Source organism: Phascolarctos cinereus, unplaced genomic scaffold (genome assembly GCF_003287225.1).
Source record: "Phascolarctos cinereus isolate Bilbo 61053 unplaced genomic scaffold, phaCin_HiC Scaffold_3;HRSCAF=262, whole genome shotgun sequence".
NCBI lineage: Eukaryota > Metazoa > Chordata > Mammalia > Diprotodontia > Phascolarctidae > Phascolarctos > Phascolarctos cinereus.
The window spans coordinates 154,475,269-154,487,634 of record NW_027555736.1 but is presented as its reverse complement, the minus strand read 5'-3'; the positions used below and the strand labels follow the sequence as shown (position 1 = coordinate 154,487,634).

The 12,366-nt window shown below is 34.0% G+C and overlaps 1 protein-coding gene across 2 annotated transcripts in view; it reads right to left on the bottom strand.

Annotated features, from left to right (window-relative positions):
• Positions 1-12,366, bottom strand: part of ADAM10 (ADAM metallopeptidase domain 10) — a 146,696-nt gene that overhangs the window by 32,578 nt on the left and 101,752 nt on the right. For both annotated transcript variants that reach the window (XM_020981811.2, XM_020981798.2), the window contains exons 6-7: positions 8,749-8,898; positions 3,834-3,926 (exon numbers count right to left, since the gene is read on the bottom strand). In XM_020981811.2, coding sequence (XP_020837470.1) covers positions 3,834-3,926; positions 8,749-8,898 — 243 coding nt within the window. The remainder of the gene's footprint in view (positions 1-3,833; positions 3,927-8,748; positions 8,899-12,366) is intronic.

The window sequence follows — 12,366 nt, the reverse complement described above, 5'->3', positions numbered from 1 at the left end:
TCTTAATCAAGAGTAGATTCAGAGAGCATGAGTATATGGTCAGAATCTCTCTAAGTTCAACAACCCTCTGACTTAATGAGCTATATTTTTCCTTCCCTGGATGCCCAAAGAAAAAGTTCCTTCTAGTTCCTCTCATCTTCCACCATATCTTAAACTAACCTCTAACTCTTACCACTTTTACTGGGTTCTACTTTGATTGTTACATGAAAGCCAAAGGTATTTTTGACTCTCTATATAAGCTAGAAAGGTATATCTAAAGCAATGTTTGCCTAGCAAATCATGGAACACTTGAAAAATAATACTACGTGGGCAGGGCCCATGCCAGCCCAAACATTTTTTGTACAGCTATAATCTGGTTACTGACATGGGAGTTACATCTGAAAGTAGCTGTGTGCTACTGGACTACCAACTAATTATAATACAGCTCATGATAATTAACAAATCAGAAGGATAAAGATGAAACATGCTAAATGCACTTCAAATAAATTCAACCAAACCTATGTAAATGAATCTGTTGACATTTAAAAATCAGAAATGGATAAAATTTTAAAATGATGACCATCACCATTTTTTAAGAGACGTTTAAACTACGTAAAAATGACATTAGGAAGGTAGATCATCTCTACTATATCCATTCCAGGTAAAAGTTAGAAATTATACCTGGCCAAATAACCATCAAAAAATCCAATGAGAAATTCTACTAAGTAACTTTTTCTACCCTAGAGCTCCACAAAAAGTCAGCCAGAGACAACAAAAGCAAAGGAACTGCCAGAAAAGCCAGAGTCAGTGTAGGCAAGTGGCCCAATCGTAAGAGGAGATAGAAATACATGCAGCCTCTGTATCCAGAGGCAGCATGGGCAGAGGATTCTACATAGTTTCACAGGCTGGTCAGAAATCCATGGTAAAGCCCTTGCAAGCATAAAGACCTTAGAATACAATACTCCAAAAGACAAAAGATAAAAGGTTTATAACCAAGAATAACTTACCCTGCAAAGCTTAGTATAATCCTTGAGGGAAACAAAATGGATGTTTAATGGAATAAAGGACTTTCAATGGTTTCTAATGAAAAGACCACAGCTGAGTAGGAAATGTGAAGGAGTATGTCCTAATGTAGGAAATCAAGGAACAAATTATTTCTGAAGAATAAAAGTTGCAGGTGACCAAAGGACAATGGAAAAATGATGAGTATAAATAGGATGAGGTTTACCAAAGACAACTTGCTCTGAAGGATAAAACACATTATCCACGACAATTGGAAAAGAAAGTTGACTGGCCAAGAGATAACATGTTTAGTCCAAGTTTTATCTGAATATCTACAAAACATAAAAAGACCTGGAAAAAGATCTCCAGTGTTAAATCCTTTATGCAAAAAACATAGACAGGAAATGTATGTTATGAGATGGCACAGATGAAATGTGCTTTGCACAAATGGAGGAAATGTTTTCACAGATGAGAACTCAAATTCTTTCAAGTATCATGGCCATATAATCTAGCTAAACTGAACACCTTTATCAACCTTTAAAAAAAAAAGGCATAAGAACTAGATGGTCACTCTAAGGACTGTTTAATAGGGATAAAGGAAATGATGAGCCTTATTCTGAGGTAATATTTTGATAAAGAGAGAGGTTAACCCGCTGACTACATGTTTGAACATATGTATAAAAGCCTCAGCGCTTTTAAAATATCAGCTGCTAGACTATATATCCTTCTCTCTTCACATAATCAGTTATCAATCAATAAACATACATTAAGCCCTAATCAGTAGAAAACACTGATTGCTAACCTTACGGAGCTTAGAGTAAAATGTTCTCTGCCCATTTAATTCATCTCTATAGCAATTTAATGCTCCCTAAATCAGAGAACCCAATGTAACTACTTCAACTTACTTTATACTACAGCAACAGTTTTGCATACTTCAGGTTTACTCATTAAATGTTAAAAGATAATTTGCTATAATCATTTAATATTAATAAATGACATACAAAAGAACACACACTTGGGCACATGTAACAGGAGACTAGCATACATAAGCTAAAAGCCATTTGTGAAACTGGGTTCACCTACACTCCTACACAATGTTACCTCACAATTTCATCTACAAAAATCAGTTTTCATCTACCTTTGCTTTGGATATGTATCACAGAATGTAGAGTATTTTTTAATAGTCTGGTTACATTTTTAGAAACAATTTCTTCATATCTGTGATACAGTGCTATGTGAAAAAGCTCAGTGACAAAGCAATAAAGCCATCAAAGCCTGTACAAAATATACTCTTCTGATTTATATTCAAGAACTATTCTTTCACAACACAAAATATCTTCAATTTAAACCAGATTTCACTATATATTATACAGGCAGTCCACTTTTTAAATTCTTGTCATTTAACTACTTTAACAAAGATGTATGTTTCACTTGACATTGTCACATGATCACTTGTTTTTCCATGCATAGCCAAACCAAGAAAAACATCATCCATGTAGTCAGAGGAACATATTACATATAAAAGTGGAGGGCATTTTTATAATTTGATAGTCTAAATATAAAATAATCTTTCTTCAACACTTGTTATAAGAAACTCAAGTGTACTTTGTTTTATTTGATAGACTATTCATGAAAAAGCATAAATTAATTTTTCATACAACAAATCATGTTTTAATAATATTAGTGTGCCATAAATTCCTTTGCTAGTCTGATGAATATTTTCAAATTCATAAAGCAAAATACATAGGATTATAATAAAGAAAACCAATTATATTCAAATACAACTATAAAAATATTTTTTTAAATAAGTTCATGAACTGTAAGTTAAATTTCTCTGGTTTAAAAAACCTGGAGGTTCACTTTTGTGAAACAAATATTCCAACACACAATTTGTCTAGTTCATAAATTCAGAGTTTTTAAGTCAGGCCTATCTTTAATATTTCATATTTTGATTAAAATATCAAAGTATCCTTGCTCAATTTGTCCAGTAATTAAGTAATTACACTGTTAATGGTTACATATTAAAAATGGTTACTCTAATACTAGCTAAAACAGTATAAAACTTCAGCAAAAATTTAAGAGAAAAAGACTGAAAATTATAAAGGAAAAGCACCTAGGGATACTGAAAATGGCTTAGGTTTGTGTTTTTTTTTTTAATTGAAGTGTCATCCTGAAAATAGACAATTACCTTCTTAATCCATGGCATAAATTATATTCTTACAGATTTCAGATTCAATTAAAATCAGTAAATATTTATTATGTATCTACAATAGAAAATAGACTAAAGGACTGTCCTAAATGCTAGGAGTCAGATAACACCAAACCTGTGATTTAACAGTGTAGGAAAGTCCAGATGAAGGACTTCCTGTACAACAAAGCAGATGTACCCCTTCTGTGCAATTTTTATTCTTAAATTGAGTGGCTTTAAGGCATTGACAGATTAAATGATTTATCAAGGGTCACACAACAAATATTTGTGAAGAGATGAACCTTGAACCTCCATCTTTCTGACCCAGACGCCAACTCTCTTAATTTGTTGATAGAACTAGTATTTGAACCTAGATCCTTCAACTCCAAATCCAAGGTTCTTATAATATTATATTAATAACAACATCACAGTGTTTTCTCAAAATCATATTGTGACTGCTTGCAAGGAATTCACCTTCTACTGGCTCTTTAAAAGCCATACCTTGTATGACAAAAGAAAGATCAGTTTCCCATTAACTCACAAACTGTTTCATGGAAAAAAGATCAAGCAAAACTCAAAAAAAATTAATCATTCCTTTCCATCACCATGAATAAACCATTATTCAAAATAAAAAAGAGTCAGTAATTTTTGGAATATTCCTTACCCTTATTCGTTTCACCATGAAACTGATGTTACGGATTCCAGAGAAGTCTGTTGATTGGTATATTGTATCAATGGCTTTCACATGACTGGATATCTGGGGGGTAGAAATGCAGCAAATTTCAGACATAAAAAAGGAAGTGTATTAAAATCTACTTTCCAAGTAAACATTTTCATTTTCCAGATTTAGGGACTGGGTAAGAAAATGAAAAGAAACTTGTGATTTATACACCATAATGCAAGAGCCCATGGCCTTTTTCTCTACCAGTGTCCACAGGTGAGAAAAATTTAATAGAGGAACCAAAAAAGAAGGATAGAATTATTCTGAATCAGAATTTTTGAGATGGAAGGAACCCTCTCATTTTACAGGTGAAAAAATGAAGGTAAAAAGAGGCTATGTGCCCTGACCAAGCTCATCCAGCCAGCTTGTGCCCAAGCCAGGAACTAAATCCATCTTCTAATTTCTAGGGTTGTTTCTAATAAATCATGCTGCCACTCAGGTCGCAGCTGCACTAGACGGGGAATTCCATATCACCAACTCAGAGGCTAGATAATCATTTGATGAGAATGTGGTAGATAAGTATAACTGCCATAAATTAACTACCACAAAGAAGAGAGCAAAAGAGCCTCTACTAGAAAACTCATGACCTTTGGCATAAGCAGAAAGAATTAGCAGCTAACAGCAAGAGCAATTTAAAATATAAACTCATTTGTTAAATTGTAGGAAGGACCAACATTCTTTGTGGTGGCAAAAAAGGGGGGGGGCATAAAACAAGTGCTCACCAACTGAGTAATGGCTGGAAAAACTATGCTTTATGAAATGTAATGTAACAGCAAAGAAAAACAACATGAGAAATTTAGAGACAGAAGATGTACATTAGCATATGCAAAATGAAATACAAAGAACCAAAGAGACAAACACACACACACACACACACACACACACACACACACACACACACAGTCAACAATGAAAAGTTATAAGACCACTAAAAGGAAGCTGAGCTCTGAGTAACCGAAAAAAAAATTATCATCCCAAAGAAAGAAATAATAAAACACCTTCCCAATGTAAAAATGAGGTAGAGGATTACTAGGGCAAAATATCAAATATAGCATCTGCCATAGTCACTATACTGCATTTTGGTTTTTCTCTCCCCTTAAAAGCAAGGGTTTAATCCAGAAGGATAGTGTGAATCTTTTTCCAGACATTTCTTTTGTAAAGACATAAGTTATCAAAACAAAATGGTGGAATATTATCATTATTACTACCACATAAAATAGGAAGAAGGAGTGAAAGGAAAAACACTTTTACATAAAGTTTGGTAAGAATCCCAATTAAATGGGACCATCCTTATATTACTTAAGGATAAAGCTGGAAGGACAACAAATAGAAGAAAAATGGGAAACACTGGTCAAAATTTTAACAAAGTATGACAGTGAAGACATCAAATTGAGACCCTAACAGTAAAATTCCTGATGTGCACTATGAAGAATTAGAAAGGGTTACTAGAAAGATCAGAAGAGTAGATACACTAGAAAAAAGAAAGTCTACGCCAAAAGCAACAATTATGAGGACACTGAGGAATCAGTTCTCAAGGTATCTAAAAAAGTAAACAATACCAAATATATAGCAATATCAGAGATCTAATTATTACTGAAAAAAGGCAACAGAGAAATTATCAGTAACTTTTGACCTCTATATCTAATTTTCTATTACTATAAAACATTTTCCTAAGAATAATCTACTCACATTTATTAATAACTTCCTTCATGAAGATATAACAAAGGAAAAGGTAGAATTTTTAAATAAGTTAAATCAGATAATACATCCTTACAATCATAACTGACTGACAAAGAATACAATATCCCACTGTGCTTATTGCCCATTTAAAAAAAAGAATCTGATTCATCACAGTAAAAAGTTTCTTTTCCAAATAGGTGTCACCCACACATATTTTAAAACTGCACAAGTCTTTTAAAGATCAACAACCAAATGACTGCACAGATATAACCTATATCAACTTGCTTACTATCTCAGGTAGGGAGGAGATTAGTGGAAAAAAGAAAATTTGGAAGCCAAAATTTTTAAATAAATGAATGTTAAAAATCATCTTGGGGCAACTAGGTGGCACAGTGGATAGAGCACTGGCCCTGGAGTCAGGAGGACCTGAGTTCAAATCCAGCCTCAGACACCCAACACTCACTAGCTGTGTGACTCTGGGCAAGTCACTTAACCCCAATTCTCTTTCTCACACACACACACACACACACACACACACACACACACACACACACACACTGTCTTTACATGAGTTGGGAAAAAATAAAATATCATTTTTTAAAAAATGAACAGTTGACATAATTTTGTCTGATCTTTGGATTATAAATACCAAGGGAGGCAAATAACAGAACATTTATGTTCAAAGTTATCTTCCAATGACATGGAAGATATTCAGCCCAGAATCCAAATAAAAGGGGAATCCCTAAAGATGGTGACATCTTTTAGATATCTATATTTGCAGATGATATACTGACCACACATCAGATTGAGAACACTTCAGAACTTTTTTTTAGCACCCGAAAGTTTACATTCGTATTTTATTTTTATTTTTCCCCAGTTATATGTAAAAACAATTTTTAATACTCATTTTTAAAACTTTGAGTTCCAAATTCTCTCCCTTCCTCCTTATACATACCCCCCTTGTTAAAGCAAGCAGTTCAATGTAGGTTATACATGTGTAGTCGTGCAAAACATATCTATAATAGTCATGTTGTAAAAGAAAACAGAGACAAAAAACTGAAGAAAAATAAAGAAAACTTTTAAAAAGTATGCTTCAATCTGTATTCAGACACCATCAGTTCTTTCTCTTGGGATGGATACCATTTTTCATCATTAAGTCCTTCAAAGTTGTCTTGGATCATTATACTGCTGAGAATAACTAAGTCATTCACAGCTGATCATCTTACAATATTGCTGTTAACTTTGTACACAGTGCATTTCACTTTGCATCAGTTCATGCAAGTCTTTCCAGGTTTATCTGAGAGCATCCTGCACATCATTTCTTCTAGCACAATAATATTCCAACATAATCACATACCACAGTTTGTTCAGCCATTCCCCAACTGATAGGCATCCCCTCAATTTCTAATTCTTTGCCCCCCCCCACAGAACTTCTTGAGATCTAACACCACACATAAGAGTTAGGCTTAACTATTCACAAAAGAAAAACTCAAACAGATGAGGAATGCCTCTTATCCAGACTAGACAGACAGCTAAGAAGTGGCAACTATTCCCAGAACTAAACAGAAGAACAGGATGGATTGCCTTTAGCAATCTGCGTAATGGTTTTTTTTGGTAATGCTTTCAATGATTCCAAACTCTTCCCTGACACAAAGGTCTACTTTATCAACATTAATAAGTCTTCATACCAAAGTGTCTGAAGAATTAAATTTAAAGAGCAACCGAGAATCTCATGGTAGATGTGAATAGGATGCACTGTATTACCAGAGAAATGCTTAAAAATAATGTAATAGACAGCAGCAGCAAGATACACGATCAAAAAAGGAGATCTAGACATATAATTAAAGCAAGGGACAAAAAAGTGGACTACATGTACATTCCACCACATCCAAGAAATATCAACAGGTCTCTAGCAGGTTAAGTGAATCCCCTTTGAAGGAATTATGGAAGAATATGGACTAGACTTGGCAAGAGAAAGCATGAATGAGTTATGACCTGAACTACTGGAGGAAATATGTAAATTGCAGATAAGATTCATCATCACTTGTTTTCTCAATAATACTAGGCATCTAACACAGCCTATGATTATATTAACTTCTGACTGTCACACTGTTTTACACAATTGACTCATATTTCGCATACAGTTCACTAAAAATTTAGATATTTTTCACATACACTATTACCTAGCCATGCCTCCTTCATATCTTATACATTTGAAGTTAATTTTTAACTCAAATGTATAACTTTACATTTACTTCTATCTCATTATACATCAGAAAACTCCCTCTAATGTGATATCAATCCATAATGATTATTTTTTTAGGTTCCATCATCAATCATTTTCAAATCCACCTCACATGATCAGCTAATCAACATGACACTTCTCTTGTTTGTAGGGACAACAAAAAAGATGATAAAATGATTTCCAGAAATACAAGTATATGATGTCTATAGCACTTCCCTGATAAAACTGTCTGTTAATTCTGGTATATGGTTCAAAAGCGAGTCAGTTAGTCAATAAACACTTATGCAGTGTCTACTTTGTGCCAAGCACTGTACCAAGTATCTGAGATAAAAAGGAAAAAGGTAAAAAACAGTTCCTGCGGTAAAGGGGCTCACAGCCTAATGAGGGAGAAAACATGCAAATAACTATGTGTAACAACATGCAGACAGGATGAAATCACACCATTAACAGGTCATAACATTAAGAAAGACTAGGAAAGACTTCTTGCAGTAAGTGCGACTCTACCTAAGATTTGAAGGAGCCATGAGGCAGAGATAAGGAGACAAAGCATTCCAGGCATAGGAGACAACCAAGGAACATGCCCAGAATCAAAAGTGGAGTGTCTTATTCAAACAAGAGGAAGACGATGAGTGTCACTGGATGGTATTGACAAGTAGTAGTACTAAAATATAACAATATTCTTAACGAAAAATGAGATCTTATTATATGAGCATCAAAATACGAAATAACAAAATAGTCAGACCTCATACATCAGAAATCTTGAGAATAGACGCCACTCTAAAAGAATACCTCAGAAAGAGATTATATATCTTTTTCACAAATGAAAAGTTAAAAAAACACATGCACAAATATGCTTCAAATTTTTAAAAAGCCCATTAGCATGTATAAAATTAAAAAACTCATTTGACCCAATGTCATTATCATAATAAATACCTGGGCAATCACAGCTTCTCGTGTTCCATAGTGTTTAAAGAATAGATGATCTGTCTGAATATAAAGCTGACAAGTATTTTTTTCAGCTGAAGCAGCACGTTTTTTCCTTAGCAGCTCTGGACCACTTGTAACATGTTCTTCTAGAGGTTTCTACATATGATAGAAGAGTTGTCTTTGATAAATGACATGTTATATTATTTCATCTTAATCTAGATGTTTAAAAAACATAAAGTAGGAAAGAATCAGAAACAATTTAATTCAACAACCCAGTGTTCCATAAACTATCAAACATGAATTAACTGGGTAACTACCCCTTATGTGAAAATTATTTTTGGGAAAACTGGAAAGCAATCCAGTAGAACTTAGTTTTAGATCAATATATATTGACATATACAATTCAATACAACAAACATTTATTAAGCACCTACCAAATGCTAGGTTAGGAATTGTGCTAAGCAAATGTAAAGACACATTGAAGGGAAGAGAGCTATATATGAGGAAGAGAGGCTGTTTGGTTAGATGACAGAGTGTAGGGGGAAGTAATAACGATGAAGAGAGAGGGAAGAAAAATGGATTTATTAAGTGCCTACTATATGCCAGGCACTGTACTAAGAGGTTTACAAATATGCCATTTGACCCTCACAACAATCCTAGAAGGTAGGTGCTATTATATTTCCTAGATTACAGACAAGGAAACTGACACAGACAAAGGTTAAGTAACCTGCCCAAGGTCACCAAGCTTATAAGTGACTGAAGCTAGATTTTAACTCAGGTCTTCCTGACTCAATGTCAAGTACCATATCCACTGCCTCGTCTAGTTACCTCTAAAACTGTGGCCATGTTACCCCTTCTAAGTCCTCAAAGCACTTTAGTGTCACCTCATTTATAGCCCTTCATTCCTTCTATAGAATTAACAGTCTAACCACTCTGGAAATGAGTGGTTAGCTCATTAGCATACTGCTAATCATAAAACCCCTTTGTGGCCAGTGATTTTTTTTTAAAGGGTGCCAATTACACCCAAATATTTCTAGTAGTAATTTGTATAAGAAGAAAGAACTGGAGGAAAAAAATGTACGCTCACTGAGTGGGGTATGACTCAATAAGTTGTGGTACGTGAATAGAAATTGTACATAAAACATGGGAAAATTTATATGAATTGATATAAAGTGAAGCAGCAGTTAGGTCAAATCATATCAAGTCATCAAGCATTTATTAAGGGCCTTCTATGTGCCACGCACTGTGTTAAATACTGAGGATACAAAATAAAGGCCAAAAATGGCCCTGCTCTCATGGAGCTCAACAGTGCTAGCAAAATAGGAAAAGCTACATATAATAGTGGATAGAGTGCTGGACCTAGGATCAAGAAGACCCGAATTCAAACCCTTCCTCAGAGTTTCACTAACTGAATCTGTCACTTAACCTCAAAACAAGTAATTTAATCTCAGCATCAGTCTCCTCATTTGTAACATGAAAGATTTAGACACTAAGGTCCTTTCCAGCTCAAAATCTATGATTCTATACAGATCCAAAACAATGGAAACTCAATTTTATGAAATTTAAATAACCAAGCTTAGCCCCCGCAAAAAAAGAGGTAAGAGAAGGTACTTCCAAGTCCTTCAATGCTGAGGTGGGAGACCATGGGTATAGATGGTCTTCTTTGTTGTTTAGTTTTGCTGAAATGTTTTTACAACTTCCCCGCCTCCAACACACAGACGCACACACACCCCACTTTTTTATCCCTTGTAAATGAGAAATGGCTATCTTGAAAGTGGAAGCAAAAAAGGTTTACTTTGGGAATAGGAGGTTAGGCAAAACCTAAAGTTATTACCAGAATGTATATGTGTGTGTGCAGTTCTGTGTGTGTGTTTGTTTGTTTGTGTTGGGGGGGGATTCTCATAAAAGAAAATATGGTTCTTAAAACTTTAGTTATGTACATGTCAAAATCTTCATCCACTTGTTAAACTCAAAACCATTTCCAGCAAAACACAGTCTTAGCACCATGAATTTTTAAAGACTATAAAGGGCAGAGGTTTAGAACCATGAAGGTTCTAAATTCTAAAAACTGCAAGTAACACAAGACAATCAGCTAGTAATGGATGAATGGGGGGGGCACCACAGGGAGGTATAAAAGATAGATTAATATGAGAATTAGAGGCAGTGTTTCACTCAAATTTTGCAATGAAAACAAAGCTTCACCTAAAACATTAAGGAATTAAATGACCTTCCACCTTAAACTACTGAATATTCTTATCTGGACAAGTTTTTCATTATATTTCAAATAGGAAAATTTTTCTAGTATTAATGTGTCACTCCCCACTTAGCCTTAGGTAAATTTATTTTAAAAACTTTAGGTATATATTTACATAGATTGGCAAAGCAAACTCTCACATTGGCCATGTTTAAACACAGAGGTCTCTTTCTGCAATTTAAGTTTATCCCCTTATTCCAAGAGGTGAGTGGCATGTTTTACCTTCATTATTGGGACTTGTGGGTCATCACTGCATTGATCAATTCTAAAGTCTTTCAAAGTTATTTTTCTATATAGTGTTAACACTGTATCAAACATTTTCTTAGTTTTGTTCATATCATTCTGCATGAGTTCATAAAGGTCCAAAATTTTTTCCTCTGAAATTTGTCATTTCATCATTTCTATGACACAAAAATAATTCATTACACTGCTGTGCCACAATTTGTTTTGCCATTCTCCAAACAGGAAGGTATTCATTTCACATTCCAATTTTTGGCTACCAGAGAAAGAGCTGCTATAAACATTTTCGTACATGGAGATCCTTTTCCCGTTCCTTTGATTTCTTTAGAGTAGAGGCATATAAGTGTTATAACTTACCCAAAGAGTATGCACAACTTAATAGTATTTTAGGAATAATTCCAAATTGGTTTCCATAATGGACGGAACAATTCATAGCTCCAACAACATAGCCCCTCAAATACATTGTCTTTGTTCTCTTTTGTCACTTTTGCTAGACTGATGAGCATGAGGCAAAAACCTCATTATTTTAATTTGTATTTCTTTAAATATTAGTGATTTAGAATATTTTTATGTAATTGTTGATAGCTTGGATTTCTTCTTTGAAAACTGCATGTTCATATCCCTTTTACTATTCATCATTTGGGGAATGGATCTCAGTCATATAAATTTGAATCAGTTCTTTATATTTTGGAAAAAAGACCTTATTAAGAGAATTTTTTTGCAGTTCTGTTTTACTTACCGTTTCTCTTCCAATTTTTAACTACATTAGTTTTGTGTAAAATTTTTAGTTGTATAAAAAACAAAAATTGTTTATTTTATTTTGTGTTATCCTATCACTTCTTTAGTCATGAACTCCTTCCTTATTTATAGACATGAAAGCTAATTTATTCCTTTCTCCTCTTAATATGTTTAAGATGTGACTTTTTCTATATTACGGATACCTCTGGAGTTCATCTTGGTATATGGTGCAAGGTGTTTCTCTAAACCTAATTTCTCCCAGACCACTGTCCAGTTTTCTAGCAACGTTGTTCAAATACTTAGTCCTCACTCCAGTAGCTGAAGTCTTTGGGTCAAATATTTTGCTAACATATTTGCTTCTATATGTTGTTGTTCCACTGATCAACCTCTTT